The sequence below is a fragment of the Girardinichthys multiradiatus genome, chromosome 7, assembly GCF_021462225.1.
Source record: "Girardinichthys multiradiatus isolate DD_20200921_A chromosome 7, DD_fGirMul_XY1, whole genome shotgun sequence".
In the NCBI taxonomy this organism is placed as follows: Eukaryota; Metazoa; Chordata; class Actinopteri; order Cyprinodontiformes; family Goodeidae; genus Girardinichthys; species Girardinichthys multiradiatus.
The window spans coordinates 45,144,894-45,166,226 of record NC_061800.1 but is presented as its reverse complement, the minus strand read 5'-3'; the positions used below and the strand labels follow the sequence as shown (position 1 = coordinate 45,166,226).

Genomic DNA, 21,333 nt, shown 5'->3' with positions numbered 1-21,333 from the left:
TAAACATATAACTACCTTCTAGGACACAGTCTTAAACTGTAAGTTGACACGATAATTTTCCATAACACTGTATGCACAGCAGACCTCACAAAAGTGTTTAAGAATGATGTAATGGACATACCCATGCTGCCCGAGATTTCATGCAAAATCGTGTTAAAGGAGGTTGGTTCATCTGTAGACAGTCCCACCGAGGCACAGATACCCATTGACCTAGTTCTGCTGAACTTAGTAGAGAAATCCTAAGTCCACCACGACAGACACCTTGCAACCTCCACAAACACACCTGGCTTATAGCCTAAATACTGCAATTCGTTTATTCTTTTCTCCCTTTCCACATCTAGATAGTTTAGAGACAGGAGTCCTATTAAAACCCATCATCATCCGGAAGAGCCAATGGTTTAAGCCTAAACCTGTTTTAACCATTCGTTTTACACACCGCATACCAGCAGGTTAAGCGTGTACAGGTCAGGATTGATGCCCTCACATTCATTCCCTCACAGCCAGGGTCCAGTGCCTAATAGAAGTTGGATGAATAAGCTATGAACCATGATTTTGTTTTGTTCCTTCTATTTTTATATATACATATATATGTACGATATCTTTTATTGTTTCATTTTGTCTCAGGATTACCAAAGCTGATGACCAAAGAATGTAATGATGATATGAATGTATTGTCCTGTATTTGTCTCATTGAACAATGTAGAAAGGGATGAGTTTAGTCAGAGTTAGTCCTGCCCAGGCTAACCTCTATCCTGCCCAGTCGTAGGTTTTGAGTAACACAGAGACAATTTTGTTTTGTTCTGCTTCGCCACGGATCACTGATTGCTCAGCAAAGGACAGAATGGTCCCAGTAGCTTCAAAGACTGTGATTCATCTCACCCTTTGAACCTAGGGGGGAATGTTGGCCACTTGTTTGCTGAGTATTGGATTATCTGCACGTTGTTGGATGTCACTGTGCCCCTCCAATGGCATCGGCCATTTTGTACACAGGACAGCCCGCTCCTACATATCCCATCGAGCATTGCGACTGATATGACTGGGCGTCCCCAGTCTGACGTCACAGGATGCTATATAGGAGGCGCTCATGTTTGAAAAGTCGCCTTCTGCTGGAAACCAGATCTGGTGATTGAAGAGCGTCACTTTAAGAGAAGAACTCTGTGAAGAGTTTCATTCATTCTCTCTCGTTGGACAACGAACTATTCATAACTGAAGTCTCTGGACTAAGAAGGCCAGAGGTTTCACTTTTGCCGATCGAAGACGTGAGTTAACACGTAACTGGAGACACGGAGCTTCGGAGAGACGAACCGCTACCGTGTTTCATTTTCAAGTCGACTTTGATGGTCAGATCATATTTTTCCTTTTTGTCATTAAGACCGAAGGACAAAGACTGACCGTTCCCCTGAAGTTAATTGTGGACGCACAATTACCTCAACCCCACTTTTCCTCGCTCGAATTCCCTCGCTCAGGAAGAAGACGACACAAGTAAAACCCATTTCTTTTTTTTATTTCTTTATTAGAAGGCCTGGGCAGGGTCAGAGGTTGTAGAAGCGATCAGAATCGCTGGTTAGGATCTCATGTGTTCTGAATAATATGTGCATGTAACCTTGCTTGTTGAAACTTTGATGTGTTATGTAATATCGGGATCCGCCGTGTTCCTAGAGCTGTTTGTGTTTACTATCTGAACGTGAGTGCGTTGCAAAACTGGACTGTTAAAACGACCTCATGGTAAAATTCTCCATTTGGAGAATCTCACTGTGCTAGCTTGCCGCCAAAAGTTATCAATCCTTTGTGGTCAGGAGTAAATGGGGAAGTTTTATGATCAGAAGATCATAAAAGACACTCTAAGCTGCACTCCAACCCCCCACCAGTCATCACCACACCCCCCTTTCATATCCTCTTCCTTCATCTGTTGTGCCATAAACTGCTGGTTGACTCAATACATACCCACTACCGTTTGTTGATTTTGCTTATTTAGATGTGTTACCCCTGTGTTTGTAGAATTTTGCATGTTGAATAGGTGGAAATTAATAAATATTCACATAGATAAAGAGAGAGCGTTTGGTGTTTCATTGTGTGCAAAAAGTGATGTGTCAGTCAAAATAAGGTTCAAGTTCCACACGTTTCGGCAGAAATGGTCGATTAAACAGTGACATCTCCGGCAATAGTTATTAACTATTACGGAGTATTCAACGGTTGTAATTGTCAGAGGCGTTGAGCCACAATTACACCACCAGAAATATCTCTGGTCTCGATTTGTAAATGAGGATTTATGGTTAAGAAATTGATTTTGTCAGATTATGATTTGTAATTATAATTATTGATCAAGATTATTCAATCAATAATCATACTCCCAACATACATCAGTATTAAATGAAGAAAAAAACAAGCAGATTAAAGATTAGAGTTTTTTGAGCTGTTTCCAGCTTCCCTGAATAAGTGTTGAAATAACTATACATTCATTGAAAGGATAGGCAGCACTCCTTTCATTTATTTTTTTTATTTTCAAACATCCAAAAGTTTGATGTGAATATTTCAAAAGTTTTTCTGTCTTGTGGGCAAGAGAAAAGTGTAGCGGCCATCTTTCAGCCAGCTGACTAGCAGTGGGTAGTTACAAGTGAGACAGGGGCATTGCTGTGTTACTCTATCATCTCTTTGCAGCTGGAATCTCATGCAAAGGACTTGAAATGGTAGGAAGGGAGACGAGTATCAATAAAAACTGTGTTTCAAGATGCTGTAAAAGGAAAACACCTTTCTTGATAAATTAGAGGGACTATTGTTTGACGATCAAATTAAAAACTGTATTTTATTAAGTAAAACCCAGTTGTAAATCAGTGTTGATGGCAGCAGCTGGTTTCTAATGGTCACAATCTGCTCTCAGTGTAACACCATCCCACACTAATGCTGTTTACGAGACAGTCATTTATGCAGCTGCATGGTGAGGCAGCGTGGTATCTATATCTGGATGGTCGTGTCAAAGCCACCGTATTGGTTTTAGATGTGATAAAGCAGCCGTCTGCGGTAGAAGCAGCTTCGGGTGAGTCAACTCCTGGCCGAGGAGCACAGTTTGAACGTGTTATTGTGGTGAGGCCGGTGATCTAAAGCTGTGATGAGTCTGCATCAGGCGTGTGGTGACTGAAAACCATCATACAGCACCGTGATCTGGGTCCAGTGTTTTCTTAAGAAAAGGCTTTTATGTTTTGCTTGGAAAATGAAACATGGATCCATGGATTAAAAGAATAAAAGTCTATATTTGGAGTTTGCAGTTTTTTCAAGCTCTCAGAACTTGGACTCAAGTGCTTTGGTGGCACATTAGAACATGGTACTAAAAGCCAGTTTAAAGTAGGATCTTCAGGCATACTCTTCAGTTCAATCTGTTTGACCATTTCTAATTTTCTAAACAATGTGCTATCATGGTGAGACGTTTGGACAGAAACTAAGCCGAACAGAAGCCAGAGCCTGAAGAAAACCTAGAAAACTATTAATCAATAGTCTGTCCAATTGGAAGCCAGTTGTAAAGAAGTACGAGATTGGTTGAAACTTCTCCACATTGTTGCAGAGTTGAAACAGAGGTGAAAAACCATAATGTGCAGTAAGTGAGGTAGATGTATGAGTCTGATGAGAGGCAGGTCAGGTGATTCCTCAGTGACACGGCATCTGCTCCATTCCTCCCGCCTTCCTTTGCAGATCAGGTCAGACTCCAGACATTCATTCAACCTGTTACTGATGGCAGCGCTGCCCTGAACACTCACTGTTGGCTCAGCGTTAGCTTCACTTCTTCTTGTTTCTGACTAGAGGTAAGCACCTCTTATCATTCGCTTGGTTCCAGCATGTTATTGCTTTACGTCAACGCAGGATCTGCATAAGGTAACAGTTCTGGTCATCGTATCCTCTGGTCTTAAACTGCTGTCTGCTGTCATGAACATGTTTCCAGGCCACAGAGCATCAGCCCTGCACCTGGGACTACACACAGCCATCTAACTACATGTTAAACTGCAGCGCTCTGTTTGAGGGCTGGGAACCTTAAAGTTAGGGACCTCCAAGCAGAAGCCCATTTGTTGTCCTAGAGAAGAATAGAGAAGCTGTGACTGTTGACACTGCAGAAATAAAAGCCACATGCGTCAGCCCCAGAGGGATTTCAAGACATCCTGGCTTTTTTCAGCATTAAGGCTTTTTTTTGCCAATTGAAGCTCTGAATCAGATAAAGAGGTCTGTGATATTTGGATATGGTTTTTCTGCTTATATTTTATGTGTCATGCCTTCAGACTCTGCATGTTGACTTTTTACCAGTTGGATGTCCATCACTGGCCTTGATGCCCACAGACTTAGATCTTTCCTACTAAGATCTGCTCTTGTGTGCTAACATCTGTGTACTTTAGATCTATGCTGCAGCATCGGGATGCAGATTGCTGACCTGATCAGGTCAGGTCACGACTATCAAGCTCTTCAACAGTAATACTGAAATTGCATGTTTTCCTGATGTCTTGCAGCTATTGTGTGAATGTATTGAGATCATTTGCAGACCACCTTCAGTGAATCTGCTTTCATCAGTGGCTGCTGAAATCAGTTTAACACGCTGTGTTAATGAACATGATAGGAGCCCCGTGAGTATTTACTGGAGATCCGCCTCACATCCTCATGAGAACTTGTCGTTTTGATTTGGTGTGTTTTACATTAGTTGGAGGTGGTTCTCCGCTTGACGTGAGCCCAGAGTCTTAACGCAGTGTATGCCTAATGTGAACAGCTGGACTCTGCTTAACCAACCTTGAATCATCTGTAGAAGATAACACACAGCAACATCATCTCTGAACAGAGAGCTGCAATTTTTCAACTTGTCACTTGAGCTCAGACGTCTCCTGCTTGTTGCTCTGCTGAACTTCGCCGTTGCTGTTTTCAGGATTTAATTAAGAACTTGGAATATTTGATTCATCAGGAAACATCAAAATAATTTTATTCATAGAAACATATAACACTTCTTTTTGGCAGAAATGAAAATACAGAAGTTGTCTCCATACCATATTGCTTTATATGGTTTAGTAAGAGAATAACCTCCCATCTCTGCTAAAGGAAAAGTTATTTTAAGGATTGTTGTATAGCCTTACTGTTGAGAGGAGCAGAAAGCAAAATAAGCTCAGCAGAAACCTCGCATTTCCTCCGTCTACAGATCAAATACAGGGATTTGGTGATAATTAAGTCAGTTCCAGCATGAGGTCTGTATTGAACTGGTCCATGTGATTAAAAGCCAGCACAGCAGACACATTGAGTAATGTAATGGCCAGTTGCAGGTTAATACACCAGGTTCTCATGTAGAGTAAGCTTGATATTGACCAAAAAAACGAGGATCTTACAGTATCTGTTCCTATTTTTCCAAAAACAAAACTTTTTTTTTATTTTGTTGTCGCCTGCAAATCACAGAACAGGCCTAATTTCCAACAGGTCCATAAATATTTGAACAGAGACCGTGTTTTTCTGATTTTGGTTCTGTACATCACCACAATGAATTTTAAAGGAAACAACTCAGATGAAGACAAAGTGCAGACTTTCAGCTTTAATTCAGAGGGTAGAACAAAAAGATCGCACTAAAAGCTGAGGAACTAAAGCATTTATTAACAACGATTGATAAAAATGGATTAAGAAAACATTGTGGGAATCTTAACACTGTCAGCAGGAATTCCTGAGAGCAAACTGCAGCAGGAAATAAAAAGCAGTTTTTGAGGGGATGATGCAGCCAGTTGTGTGATCACCAATCTAGAGATCGGAGCTCAAACCGGCAGCTGCAGACTCGCCGATGCTCTGCTGTCTGTTGTCATGGAAACTATGCTGTCTTTTCCTAGGGATTGTCATGTCATTGCTTTGTTCAGGCCTAGCGTAATTTTCTCAACTGTGTTCAGTTCTATGGAAAATAGGATGTCCTCAAACTGTGACACTGTCACTGGACAGTCTGGCAGCTAGTTCAGAACCAGAATCAGCTTTATTGCCCAACATTGTTGTTCACAAACAAGGAACTTGACTCCAGTTTCAGGTGCTCACGGCATAAAGACACACAAATAAGGATAAAAGAAACCGTATGAACATACACATACATATATGTATATATATATAGACATGCCTGTTAGGTTAATTGGTCACTCTAAATTGACCTTAGGTGTATTGAATGAGTGTGTGCATGGTTGTTTGTGTGTTGCCCTGCGATGGACTGGCAATCTGTCCAGGGTGTACCCCGCCTCTCGCCCATAGACTGCTGGAGATAGGCACCAGCTCCCCCGCGACCCACTATGGAATAAGCGGTAGAAAATGACTGACTGACTATATATATATATATATATATATATATATATATATATATATATATATATATATATATATATGTATATATATATATGTATATATATATACATATATATATATATATATATGTATATATATATATGTATATATATATATATATATACATATATATATATATACATATATATATATATATATATATATTTACACAGAAGAGAAGAGATGTGAGTTCCCTTGGGTGATAGATTCTATGAAACATTATATCACTGTTTACAGTCCAGAACAGTAGAGTCCAAAGTCAGCGCTCAGCGGCCGGTGTCCTGGATGTTCTAGATGTCTTGCTGTTCCAACACTGTGCAGAACCTTATGCTGCGGAGGTCATTCAGCTGTGTTGAACAGGGACACACCTAAAACATGCAGGACCCCTACCGTTAAGAACAAACGTTGGACACCTCTGCTTTCATGGAACTGACGGTGGGAAAATAAACTGCCAGTTTTTGGGATTTGCATAAAATGTCTCTGTTTGTTAATTTGTTAAACCATTAAATGGTTTTGTATTTATTTTAGTAGCAAACTAACCAATGTGTGTATGTTTTGACAGTGCACAGTGCTGACTGAATTATGTGTTGAACAGTAGGCTTTGTGTGTCTGGCTTCATTCCTCAGTGTGGTCCCTGCAGACAGCAGCCTGCACGATGCTGAGATGGGAGGGATGTTGTTGGCCGTGTGAGAATCATATGAAGCAACTTAGAGGTCAAAGCCAGTTTTTTTTCTGCTTCTGGAAAGAAATCCCAGCATTCCTTCTGACATTAGTTACTGGGAATGGTGCAGCTAAACTCTTCTTTAAAAAACAGAAATTTTAATTATATTATTGTATTAACTTTTTTTTTTACCAGAGTTGGTAAGTAGTTGATGTGAGATATTTGTGCTGATGAAGCAACTTTAACCAGTTGTGTTCTGTGTTACTAAGCTGTATCAACCTATTGTTTTATGTATATGTTTAATGTGGTTTAGTTGTAGTTAGTTGTGGTTACCTGGCTCACTTACAGGATGAAGCTGTGCTTTATTTAAAAAAATATAACATAATAGGGTGAGAGTTTTGGAAACCAGAGGGAGTCCAGTGTGCAGACTCTCTACTGTTAGCATCACAAGCTGATAGAGACGTATTTCAGTGCATTCAAACTCTGAAGGAACATGTTTAGGTAGAGATGTTGCACAGTTCTGGTTCATTGATTGATTTATCAGGACACAGTCCAACAGAATGCAAACCAACTATTTATTAGCAGCAGCAGTCATATTGGACTCCGAGGTACAGTACAGACCAAAAGTTTGGACTCACCTTTTCATTCAAAGAGTTTTCTTTATTTCCATGACTATGAATATTGTAGCTTCACATTGAAGGCATCAAAACTATGAATTAACACATGTGGAATTATATGCTGAACAAAAAAGTGTGAAACAACTGAAAATATGTCTTATATTCTAGGTTCTTCAAAGTAGCCACCTTTTGCTTTAATTACTGCTCTGCACACTCTTGGCATTCTGTTGATGAGCTTCAAGAGGTCGTCACCTGAAATGGTTTTCACTTCACAGGTGTGCCCTGTCAGGTTTAATAAGTGGGATTTCAAGCCTTATAAATGGGGTTGGGACCATCAGTTGTGTTGTGCAGGAGGTGGATACAGTACACAGCTGATAGTCCTACTGAATAGACTGTTAGAATTTGTATTATGGCAAGAAAAAAGCAGCTAAGTAAAGAAAAACGAGTGGCCATCATTACTTTAAGAAATGAAGGTCAGTCAGTCCGAACAATTGGGAAAACTTTGAAAGTGTCCCCAAGTGCAGTCGCAAAAACCATCAAGCGCTACAAAGAAACTGGCTCACATGAGGACCGCCCCAGGAAAGGAAGACCAAAAGTCACCTCTGCTGCGGACGATAAGTTCATCCGAGTCACCAGCCTCAGAAATCGCAGGTTAACAGCAGCTCAGATTAGAGAACAGGTCAATGCCACACAGAGTTCTAGCAGCAGACACATCTCTAGAATAACTGTTAAGAGGAGACTGTGTGAATCAGGCCTTCATGGTAAAATAGCTGCTAGGAAACCACTGCTGAGGACAGGCAACAAGCAGAAGAGACTTGTTTGGGCTAAAGAACACAAGGAATGGACATTAGACCAGTGGAAATCTGTACTTTGGTCTGATGAGTCCAAGTTTGAGATTTTTGGTTCCAACCACCGTGTCTTTGTGCGGCGCAGAAGAGGTGAACAGATGGACTCTACATGCCTGGTCCCCACCGTGAAGCATGGAGGAGGAGGTGTGATGGTGTGGGGGTGCTTTGCTGGTGACACTGTTAGGGATTTATTCAAAATTGAAGGCATATTGAACCAGCATGGCTACCACAGCATCTTGCAGCAGCATGCTATTCCATCCGGTTTGCGTTTAGTTGGACCATCATTTATTTTTCAACAGCACAATGACCCCAAACACACCTCCAGGCTGTGTAAGGGCTATTTGACCAAGAAGGAGAGTGATGGGGTGCTGCGCCAGATGACCTGGCCTCCACAGTCACCGGACCTGAACCCAATCGCGATGGTTTGAGGTGAGCTGGACCGCAGAGTGAAGGCAAAAGGGCCAACAAGTGCCTAAGCATCTCTAGGAACTCCTTCAAGACTGTTGGAAAACCATTTCAGGTGACGACCTCTTGAAGCTCATCAACAGAATGCCAAGAATGTGCGGAGCAGCAATCAAAGCAAAAGGTGGCTACTTTGAAGAACCTAGAATATAAGACATATTTTCAGTTGTTTCACACTTCTTTGTTCAGTATATAATTCCACATGTGTTAATTCATAGTTTTGGTGCCTTCAGTGTAAAGCTACAATATTCATAGTTATGAAAATAAAGAAAACTCTGAATGAGAAGGTGTGTCCAAACCCTTGGTCTGTACTGTACATGTTGGTGAAGTCTGTTTAATTCCTTTGTTATATTTGCACACTGTACGATGAAATTCTGCTCACTACTGGAGAATTAGAGAACATGACAGATGAGCAGAGATTAAAACCAAAATCAGCAAGTAAATAAGAAGACATAATTAATATGGTCCTCATCAAGGTGTCAGGTTGGAGGGGAGTTCCTGCCTCAAGTGGAGGAGTTCAAGTATCTTGGGGTCTTGTTTACAAGTGAGGCAAGAATGGAGCGGAAGATCGACAGAGGGATCGCTGCCCCTGCCTTCCTTGGGAGGTGTTCCAGGCACGTCCCACCGGGAGGAGGCCCAGGACACGCTGGAGGGACTATGTCTCTCGGCTGGCCTGGGAACGCCTTGGGCTCCCCATGGAGGAGCTGGAGGAGGTGTCTGTGGAAAGGGAAGTCTGGATGTCTCAACTGAGTCTGCTGCCACCACGACCCGGTCCTGATGAAGTGGAAGATGACGAGTACGAGTAAATAAAAAGGCATAATTACATTTAAACATGAAATGGTAGGTAGATTAAAAAAAGACATAGATACATAAATAAACTTAACAATGTAAAGTCATATTGCACATTCTGGGGATGTTACTAGAGTTTAAATCTGACTGTTTTTGGATAAAATCTGGAGGACGAGTGCTGGTGTGACTTGGAAATGTAAGGTTTTGGATTTCCTCGTGTTGTGTGTCCTGCTGCTGTTGCCTGTTTGAACTCTTCCTCCCAACGCAGTAATCTGTAAATCGATTGGTTAATGATTCCTGTGGCTGAATTACCTGGTCACATTATAATGGTGACACCTCAGACATCAGTAAAAACCTCTGCTTCCCTGTAGTCTAATCTTGATGGTTTGATTTCTCCTCCTGATTTATTTTCTACAGAGCAGTCTTCATAGAAAATGTTCACATCTGATTTGGTTTCATTGACCCCTCAGAAAGTTGAGCTCTTCGGTGAGACACCAGCTTGTTCCTTTTTACAGCCTGATGATGGGATTATTTGCTTGTCTTGCTCTGAAACTTTCTTCAGTCTTGTTGTGATTGCATCTTAGACTACTGTTTCATCTCAGCCTTAAGTGAGCTGATGTGTTGCAGGGTGAAAAACTGCTGGAGAGTAACATTTTAGTTCTTACTTTCTGTAACAGCCAGTTGGCCTCAGATTGAATAAAGATTTTTGTGTTCATTAAATTCCAAGCTCAACAAAGAGTTGTGTCAGGAAGTGGCTGCAGGCTCTGCTGCTGCTCAGTGGGTGTGTTCTTAAAAATAGGCCCTGGTTGGGTTCAAAGGTCAGTACTGGCTCGTCTATAAACACAGCGGTGAAGAAGCTCCTCTTCTACAACTTCGTACTGTTTGGTGGTCCTCCTGTTGATCAGAGTGAGTTTCACTCATTCCTGAATGTCCCGAGGCTCAGGTAGGTCATGCTGAGTTTTTTTCAAGTCTTTTTATATCGGAATAAAGTTGCTGTTTAATAGCCCTCTTTAGTTTTGTGTTTTTTGAAGTATCTGCAACAGATCAAGTATTTCGAAGTGTTGGATCACTTTAATATTAGCAGAAATGATGGAGCAAGGTTTGGTTATTGTCTGTTTAATGACACAGAAGCACACGTTAAATGGTTGGAGGAGCTCAAACTGCTGATGTGTAGAGGAACTCCATGATGAGCTGTTATCAATCAGCTGATCAGCTTTGATTTCATCAGTAAACAGGGCTGACGTTCTTACTTTAATGGACCTTTTCCTAATCACTGCCATTGTTAAACATGTTGCTGGAATTGATGGGAATGCATCGCTGGTTTCCATCCACTCACCATTCATTCACTGGCTGAGGTCATTTAGCCTTGTGTACTCTGTTACCTTAAGGAGAATCATACAGCACCATCAGAAAGTGTACACACCCCTTCTTTTTCCACAAGTTTACATCTCAGACCATTTAAAACCGATGCGAGTACAGTTTTTTATCTACACTAAATAGCCCAGAATGACAATGTGAGAACATGCTTTGAGACAATTTTTTTTATCTATTAAAAAAATTTAATGTTTGTAAGTATTTGCACCAGTGGCTTAACGTAATGTTGAAGCACTTTAGGTAATCACATCTTCAGCCTTGGGGTTGTCTCTGCAAGGTTAGCACACATGTTTTTAGAGTATATTCTCCCCTTCTTCTCTGCATATCCTCTAAAACTGAGTTTGGTTGGATAGACAGCAGACAGCCACCTCTAGGTCTTTTCAGAGATGTTGAATGGGATATAAGTCTGGTCTTTCGCTAGGTCCTTCAGGGACATTCAGACTCCTCTTGAAGCCACTCCTTTGTTATCTTGGCCATTTACTTTGGGTCATTTTCATGTTGGACGATGAATCATCACCCTAGAGGTCCAGAGCAATCTGGAGCAGGTTTCCTTGAAAAACTTCACCGTTTGTCATCTTTTCGTGGACTAGTGTGGACTAATCACATGGTTCCTGCCACGCCAAAATATACTCAACAGTATGATGCTGCCACCACCATGCTTGACAGTAGGGATGGTGTTAGCCCGGTGATGAGCAGTGTCTGTTTTTCTCCATGGCGCTTGGAGTTGAGGCTAAAGAGTTCTGTTTCGGTTTAATCAAACAAGGGAATTTTGTTTTTCTTGGGCTGACAGTCTCAAAGGTGTTTTTGACTGAAACTAGGAAGGTCCCATGTGCCATTTAGTGAGAAATTGCTTGTTTGGTTGCTATACTTTAAAGACCTGATTGCTGGTGTGCAACCGGAATCGTTGACTTTTTGGAGGCTTTTCCTGTCTCGACAAAGGAACCTTGGAATCTTAGTAACCATTGAGTTCTTGGTCATCTTTTGAACTAAGTCATTGATCCACTATTACTTAGTTTCATCAAGCACTGTGTTGTTGGGGAGGGCCCTGGTGGTTCCAAACTTCCTCCATTTCCAAAAAATGATAGCACAACAACACAGATCTTTGTAGGATGTTCCGTACTGCAGAACTTGTTTTTGAATCCTTTCAAAGATTTGTGCAGTGAATCAAGTCCATATCAGAGGTCTGCAGACAATTCCTTTGATTTCATTGCTTGGTTTGAGCTCTGGTATGCGTTGTAAACTGTGAGACCATCCAAAATCCTCTACAGTCAACTGGATTTAAAACTGGTGGACTCTTGTGAAGCAGCAGAAACATCTCAAGGATTATCAGAGGAAATCATATACAACGGAGCTCAAATTTTGAGGAGTTAATACTTATCTACCTGTTATGTTTAAATGTTTACTTTTCTATTACTTTTCATAAAATACACAAAACTTGTGTTCAATTGGTCATATAGGCTATTTTGTGTGGATTGTTTTAAAAGAAAACTGTACTTATTGGTTTTAGAATAAGATAATGTAAGAAAATGTGGAGAAACCTAAAGGGTGTAAATATTTTATGACACACAGTAAAGGTGGGATTTTGGAGCTGTTCTTCACAGTGAAATGCTAATCCTGAGCCCTCCACAACTAAAACCACTTATAGACGGAGCTCATTGATGTGATCCATTGTTCACCTCCTAAGCCTTCACTAAGACATTTTCTGGTGTTCTGTTGGTCTGAGCTCACCTGTCGAACCTGATGGTTCAGTCGGCTACTAAATGGTGAAGCAACAAAACAAACCAGTGCGCCCCTCTTAATTACTCCATTTATGTGTGAAGGCTAATGTGGCTAATGATGGCACATGTTATGGCAGAGCCAGACTGAAGCTAACAGTTAGAGTGGAAAGAGGTAGAAACCTACTCTGCTGCTGTTGTTGAGGTCTAAAGAAAATATTTACCAGAAAGACATAAATTGCACAAATTTCCACATGGTTTGTCACCATGTCAACATGTTTCAATGAGTCAGTGGCCAAAATCATCCAGAGTATAGCTCAACAGTATAAAAAAACAGCTGACTTGCATCAATGACCAGGTTGCCTTGGCGGTGGTCTGCGCTCTAGAAGTGTTTTTCCTAGTTTTAGTATAGAATGATCCTTTATTTGTCCCTCAGTAGTTTATGTGTGTCACCATCAAATTGACGGGGCAAAAAGAAGCACATGGTGGCACACTAAGACGAGCAATTCTTAACAAACACTCACTTTATTAGGTACACCTGTCCACCTGCTTGTTAACGCAAATTTCTAATCAGCCAATCACATGCATTGGGTGATGCATGCATCTTGATGCATTTAGGGATTGAGACTTTGAACGTGGTATGGTTGTTGGTGCCAGACGGGCTGGTCTGAGTATTTAAGAAACTGCTGATCTACTAGGATTTTCACATACTACCATCTCTAGGGTTTACAGATAAGGGTCACAGAAAGAGAAAATAAGACGCAAATGCCTTGTTGATGCCAGAGGTCAGAGGAGAATGGCCAAACTGGTTCAAGCTGATAGAAAGGCAACAGTAACTCAAATAACCACTCGTTACAACCAAGTCATGCAGAAAAGCATCTCTGAACGCACAACTCGTCGAAACTTGATGGGCTACAGCAGCAGAAGACCACACAGGGTGCCACTCCTGTCAGCTAAGAACAGGAAACTGAGGCTATAATTCGCACAGGCTCACCAAAATTGGACATTAGAAGATTGGAAAAACGTTGCCTGGTCTGATGAGTCTCAATTTCTGCTGCAACATTTGGATGCTAGGTTCAGAATTTGGTGTCAACAACATGAAAGCATGGATCCATCCTGCTTTGTATCAACGTTTCAGGCTGGCGGTGGTGTAGTGGTGTGTGGGATATTTTCTTGGCACACATGGGGCCCCTTAGTACTAATTGAGCATCGTGTCAACGCCACAGCCTACCTGAGTATTGTTGCTGACCAAGTCCATCCCTTTATGACCACAGTGTACCCATCTTCTGATGGTTACTTCCAGCAGAACAACGCACCGTCATAAAGCACGAATTATCTCAGACTGGTTTCTTGAACATGACAATGAATTCACTGTACTCAATTGGCCTCCACAGTCACCAGATCTCAATCCAACAGAGCACCTTTGGGATGTGGTGGAACGAGAAATTCACATCATAGATGTGCAGCCGACAAATCTGCAGCATTTGTGTGATGCTATCATGTCAATATGGACCAAACTCTCTGAGGAATGTTTCCAGTACCTTGTTGAATCTATGCCACCAAGGATTAAGGCAGTTCTGAAGGCAAAAGAGGGTCCAACTTGGTACTAGCAAGTGGTACCTAATAAAGTGGCCGGTTAGTGTAGGTTACAGTTGAATCAAAGGTATATGCTTCCATAAAGGATATTAACACTTATACTAAGAGTTTACGGTTTTGCAAAACAGGAAAATTACACTTAATTAAATGCTATATTTTCTTGTAAAGGAGAGCTCACTTGTCCCGTTCTTGCCCTAATTAAGCAAGTTAAAATATTGCCAGAACCGGTGCCTTAAAAAATTTTTGCTGTGGTATTGGAAATGGTATTGAATATCGAGTATTTTTCATAGTATCGAGTTTGGAGTTTTAGTATCATGACAACCCCAGTACCTAATGTTGTGTCTTTACGTTGGAGGAGAGGTCCAGATGCTGTTCATATAAAATGTGTGAATCAATCCTGTGACTTCCTGTTAGTTTCTGTTTTCAGTGCTTTATAGTGTTTCTGTAGACAGAAATCAATGCTGTGAAATATTGATGGTTCTAATTGGTGTTCAAACCTGACTGTGTAGTGTGGCCTGGAGGGTGCTGAGGAGGAAATGTCTTCCTCTTTGTTTTTACCAGGATCTGAGTTCCATACACAACAGTCCCATCCCTGAATGTCCTGAAGGCTCCACCATAAACTTAGCTAACAAGCTGGCGGCTAAAGGTGTGTGTGTGTGTGTGTGTGTGTGTGTGTGTGTGCAGAGTGCCGCCTCACCTCTTCTTCAGCTGACCTCCCTTTATTTCCCTCCACCCTCTCTCTCCACACCCATGGGCCTCAGCAGAGACCTTATGAGGATCATTTGACTGGAATCATTTCGCTGCTTCAGGCTTTTTAAAGTGGTAGAAAACAAGCATTGTGTTTCTCAATTTTCTGTGGAGAGTTTGTTGGGTTTCCTGCTTCAGTCATTAGATCTGTTATTTTATCATGAAGGTGCTGCAGCTTTGAAAGTCCTGTTTGTCTACAAGCTTGTTATCCTAATTCTCCTGCTCGTTCCATGATATTTGATATGAAGACTCTTCACCCTGCAGTGTTTAAGTGCACCAGTGCATCACAGGGTTCCTGCATCAGTGTGTCACTTTATTAGTGTATCAGTGCATTAATGAGTCATTGCATAAGTGTGTCAGCATTTTATTGAGTCGTTACATCAGTGAGTTAGGGCATAATTGGTCTGTTGAGTCAGTGGTACAATGAGTCAATATGACAGTGTTACAGTGGCTCAGTGAACCAGTATGTCAGTGAGTCATTGCTTGAGTGAGTCAGTGTTCCAGTGAGTCAGTGCATCCGTGCATCAATTTATCAGTGCTTCTGTGAGTTGGTGAGTCACTGAAGCAGTCCGTAACTACATCTGAGTGTTACTCATAAACATACTCATCATCATTTTCTCATTTTGCCTCCTGTGGGCACCACTGTGCTAATAAAGTGACTCAGTCTCTGTTGTTACAGGGGACCAATAAAGAGGGCGCAATGCAAGTACACGTGCACACCAAATTCTGCTTCCTGTGTGTGCTCACCTTCATCTTCCATCACTGCAACCATTGCCATGTGGAAGGACATGGCCATCCAAGTGATGGACATCAGCACAACGACTTGCAGATTTCTGAAGCTCCGTATGTACATTCTGCCACCGTGCCCCCTGAGTCAAACAGTCCTGAAGGGGGACCTCTAGAAGAAGAGCAGCGTTTCTACATCCAACAGCTGTTCAGGCGCTACGGGCAGAAGGATCGCTTGGACTTCCAAGGGTTTCAGAGTCTGCTCCTTAGTCTAGGTCTGGGGGAAGTTAAGTTGGTAAGTGTGGATCATGAGGATCTGGGCCATGACCATGTAGCCCACCTAGACCTGCTGGACGTGCAGGAAGGGCTTCACTCACACTCATCTTCCAGTGAAGGCCACAGTCATGATCATCAGGACCACAAGCCTCATCATCCACGCACAGAACAGGCTCCCACACACTGCAGCCACACCACTGCTTCCAGTCCAGCTACTGGATCACCAACAAAGCATGACCATGATCACAGTGACACACAGAAACATACTGATGACCACAACCATGATCACACACATGATGAAGACCATCAGCACCAACACACAGAGATCCAGTCTAACCACAAAGATCTGTCCTCTGCACCCCACCATGGACCCAGAAGCTACAGCGGTGACCAGCACAATCATAAAGAGCACACAGATAAGCAACTGCCCCCGGCCCACATGGAGCCGCTGGTAGGCCCGACAGATGATCCACCAAAGAGGACCCAGAAGACATCAAAGGTCAGAGGCCAGCAAAGGCCCAACAAGTTTCCTTCCTCTGAAACACCCCCGTCTGGTGACCATGAACGCAACCACAGTCACTCTCATAAAGAGAAGAGGGAGGCTCCAGGGCTGGCAGCTTCACAAGTGCTTACAGAACATCCAGGTGGACTGATGCACCAGCATGAGGAGGTAGGACCTCGCCCTAATTTGTAAAGTTAAGCTTTATTTCCTGTGAATAGATAATTTGATTAGTTGGAAATCATTTTTGATGCTTCTGTGTTTAGCTCTTTAATCCTTTAACTTTAGCTGAAATAAGGAGTTAAAGGTGTTTCACAAGTCAGGAATGAGTGTTTGGCTGTTTTATCCAATGTGTTGCTGTTGATCAAGTGTCACTGGTTTGTTCACAATATTCACTTACTTTTTAACCGTTTCCCCATCCACCCAGTGTTTGAACCTCACTCAGCTCCTCAACTACTACGGCCTGCATCCCGACTCCATCATCTCCCCCAGCGAGTTTACCTATCTGTGTCCCGCCCTACTCTACCAGATAGACAGCCGCGTCTGCATCCGCCATTACCATCAGATGGAGGTGGAGCAGGAGGCCCTGGAGCCTGTCAGTTCTGGTGAGAAGCCAAATCAAGCCACATCTATCCGGTCCTTTAAGCCTGAGAGAGCTGGTGCTGGAGAAAATGACAGAGCATAAAGGAGGCTAAGCCGACCTGAATCCCCTCTGCATGCTACCAGTAGCATGTTAGCTAATGGTAGACAAAACCAACTGCTATCCTGACCACAATGTATATGCTAACATTTTCTAAAATGCTACCATGCAAATGTTGGTTGCTTTTATTAGCAAATCTATACTACAGTTAGGTAGCATGCTAACATTTGCTAGTATGCTAGCATTAGCCAAAACACAGCTAATAGCCGGTTAGCTCATTGTATCAAACACTGTCAGCTATGCTAACAGTAGCTGTTATACAGTCCTTAGCTACAATGCTAACATTTTCTAATATGGCAGCATTATCTAACTTGCAAACATTTGTTACATGTTAGTATTAGCTGATATTAGCTATATTTTAACTAGTTAGCTATTCTTTGTAATGGAATACACTTCACCCCATTTATTGATCTGAGAAGCACCAATAAAGTACACCCTGTTTGTGCATGTTAAAGGTTCACTGCTTGTAAAATCACAGCTTGCTCTTTTATTCAAAGTTTTAGTTGGAATGGCAAAAATCTGCAAACTGTCAGAGAATAAAATCCAGACAAGAAGAGGCTGAAGAAGGAGATTTTCTGGAACTCCAGTCCTCATACTTTTATTAGCCTTTAAAACAGGAAAGCACAGCGTTGCACAGTTAATGAGTGACAATTTCCAGAAATAAAACCTATAAAACTATAAGATTTTTATACAGATTAGACCAGAACCAGCAATCCATCAGCCTGTCCAAGCAAAATGTGGACCTGTAACTTTACACGTTACTGTGTATCAGTGTATTTTAGTGTATTAAGGATGTAGATCTCTTCATACTCCACAGTTGTGTTAAATGAAAACTGAAATCTTCCATAATATTGCTGCAGTGTGATTTTATTCTAATGTGAAGTTGGCTGGAAGTGGAGAAGCCATCACTGTAAACATTAAGCACCTTGGTGAGGCGGGGCGGAGGTCATAAAATGTTCTGCTCAACCCAATTTAATGAGAATTAGTGGTAAAAAGTCAGCTTTCCCTGACAGATAATCATTGCAGCTGCAACAATTTGAACTTTACCGTTTTTTATTTTTTTGCAGCTGGCATGGAATAAAGCAGCAGACACTTATGTTCAGTTGTGAGGTTGTTCAATTATTAAACATAGTCCCCTCCAGAGGAACCTCCATCACACGAGCCAGAGGCAGCCCCATGCTGCCGCTCACAATAGTCATAAAAATGGTAATGATGACAGAAAAGACAGCACAAACAAGTCAAAAGGGCAGCAGTGGCTCCTCATTAGTGGGAAACTAGAGGAGTTAGACTCTCAGAAATGGTGCGCCAAGATTGGAGCGCAGACATGAGGAAACGCTGCAGAGCTGCCCTTCATCTACCTCCTGCTGGCCTTCACGGGGGAGTTCAGAAAGTGTGCCAGTCCTTCTCCCTGGCTCTCACTCCCCCTCTCTTTGCTGAGCCAATTAGGAGAGCCTAAGCGACACTGTGGGCCATTTCTCTGAGCCATGGCTCACAGGAGATGTGTAATTGGAGCGAAGCCACAGACCAGTTGGTCTCCTTTTATTCTCTTTTGTTCCTTTATCATCAGCTTCCATCGCTCTGCTGCAGCCCCTCTGCACACCTCCATGACTGCACACACACACAGAACCACACCTGCATAAAGGTAATGAGCTGCATGAGTGTGAGAGAGCAGCGGTGATGGACTGTCTGGCTGATGTACAGTTGCCTCTCAGGGCTGCTCGCTCTGATGGCGACAAATAGGAAAGCAGTGAGCTGTAAAAACCTTTCCCTGTATGGCACCATGAAGACAGGGCGGCAACACTAAAACAAGAGTGTGAAGGTTATCTGTGATGCTTGTCCCCCTTAATGATGAGGCTACATGATATTTACATTCAGCAAACTGCAGGTGATGGTTGCAATCTACCACGAGGCTCTAGAAGATCTAACAGAAGAGTTCACTGATCTTATCAGCAATTTTACAAAGTTTTATGTTAGCTTCTCTACAAAACCTGCCCATTGATACAGCTACAGGTAGAAACCTGCATGAGTGTACAGCCTTTCTGCAGCAGAAATAAACACTCACGCAGGTTTCTACCTGATGTAAATAACCAATATTTTAATAAGTCCAATAATTTATCAAGTTTCTGTCTGAATATGGAGTGATTCCCTTCAATTTGAGCAATCTTTATCCCATGTTTAAATATTTAAGGGATTTCTATATATTTATCTGATTAAGATTTATTTACCTTCTGGAAAGTTAAGTTCACATAATCAAGGTTTATATTAATTAATAATTGCACTAAGGTATGTTTCCTAATGGTTTAAATAAGCAAACTGGGGTTTTATGGATAAGAAGTTGAACATGCGGTCTGCAACTAGCATATTTATTAATGTAAAAAATCTAAGCTGATTAAACATTAAACTGCTCTCTACAGAGGGTTTAAGGGAAGGGGTTCGAATGCCTGGCACTCGTTTCAGGGGAGAAGGAATAATTAGGACAAATCAAAAGTTTCCAGAACCACTTTTGGGGTTTTCAGCTTTTCACACAAGATTAGCCACGATTAAACAGGAAATTCTGAGTTCCTACAAAGTGGTCCGGAGTCACAGAACCGACTTGGATTCGTGTATCTCCCATTGTCCTGTTTCTTGACTCGGCTGAAGGAGGAATGCTTTGCATTCAGTGTTTCCAGCTGAATACAAAGATGGCCCACGTTTATAGTTCAGCACATTCATTTAAAGATGACCTGTAGATCATTCACAGGCTTTCAGACAAGACTCTGAGCCTAACACATCGGGTCAGAACGGTGTTGGTGTGCAGTGCTCTTAAACCCAGTTCTGTTCAGTTCATTCCCGAAAACCTTCTGGGGTTTTGGTCCAGTTTGAGAGGAATGTTTATTGTTTCCTGAAGCGTTGTGAACATGGTAGCTTAAAAACACGGCTGTGGGAACTCTGTTGGCCAGATCACCGCCTAAATAACTCATCCCTCTGCAAGCAAACGGAAGTGTTAGTTTTCATGGTAGAATTATAAAAGTAGAACCCAATAAACACGTCTGTTAAGCCTGACCCCATTAACCTGAGGTGATCCATCAGGAGAATGGTGATCGAGGTGTTTGCAGCTGCAGTGATCATTAAAATTCTATTTTCCAAGCCGCCATTGATTCAGAATGAATTGAAGCATTAATTCCACACAGAGCTGCAGAAGGTTTCTGCGGCTCTGTGTGGTTTGAGTTGGGCAGCTTAAAACCGGCTGGTGATGCTCAGCTTTGGTCTGCAGACTGACTTTATTACACAAGTGTTTGTGTTTGGCCTTATATTCACAGATGAGATAAAAATACCTACATTTACGTTATCCCGTCCTGACTGGGCCCCCTGGGACTGTAAAACTTCAAATTCAAAGCAAATGTTGACTAAATGCAAACAAATAAAAATATGAATTGCAGAGTAGCAGAGCCAGTTGGAGCTACATGCAGTAAGTTAACATTAGATCAGCATGTGGCTGAACTGTCTGAGGTGCACTGCACGATCCATCCTCCGGGTTCCTCAGCTGAACGCGAGCGTCGCTGCAGCAAGCAGCCCCTCCTCGCTGTGATGCTGAATTTCATCCTACATTAAACCTTCGGTCATCTCAGACGGCAGGATCCCAAACTTTTCTCCCCCGCGACTCGCTCGGCGTGAAGACGTGTGTCAAGCGGGCTGACACTTTAAATGATCACGCACCTTTTTCACTTCGTGTCTCATGACTGCAACCTCGAATGAAAAGTGATGTGGGTGAAACTGCAGAAATGTCACGTTGTGTTTTCTGCTTTAGGCGTCACATATCATCACAAGGACACATGGAGAGAGAAGGCTCTCTCGCATGCAGACAAATAGTAAATTCCCTCAGTTGGCTGATGAAGGATGAGAAATATGTAGCTGAATTAAATATCGGATGCCTAAGACCCAGACAGGGAGTGACTGTAGGACAAAGAACCTCTGTTTCTGTGTCTTCCGTTTTGAGGAACAGCTTTTTATGCTGTGACC

At 42.1% G+C, this 21,333-nt stretch overlaps 1 protein-coding gene across 2 annotated transcripts in view; it reads left to right on the top strand.

Annotated features, from left to right (window-relative positions):
* slc39a10 (solute carrier family 39 member 10) overlaps window positions 1-21,333 on the top strand; it is a 49,843-nt gene that overhangs the window by 19,023 nt on the left and 9,487 nt on the right. The window contains exons 1-3 of one of the 2 annotated variants that reach the window (XM_047370131.1): window positions 10,502-10,644; window positions 15,813-16,805; window positions 17,062-17,239. In XM_047370131.1, the coding sequence (XP_047226087.1) occupies window positions 15,834-16,805; window positions 17,062-17,239 (1,150 nt within the window). In that variant the 5' untranslated portion in view covers window positions 10,502-10,644; window positions 15,813-15,833. Of the gene's footprint in view, window positions 1-10,501; window positions 10,645-15,812; window positions 16,806-17,061; window positions 17,240-21,333 lie in introns of those variants that run through there. The other variant, XM_047370130.1, reaches the window with a different exon arrangement.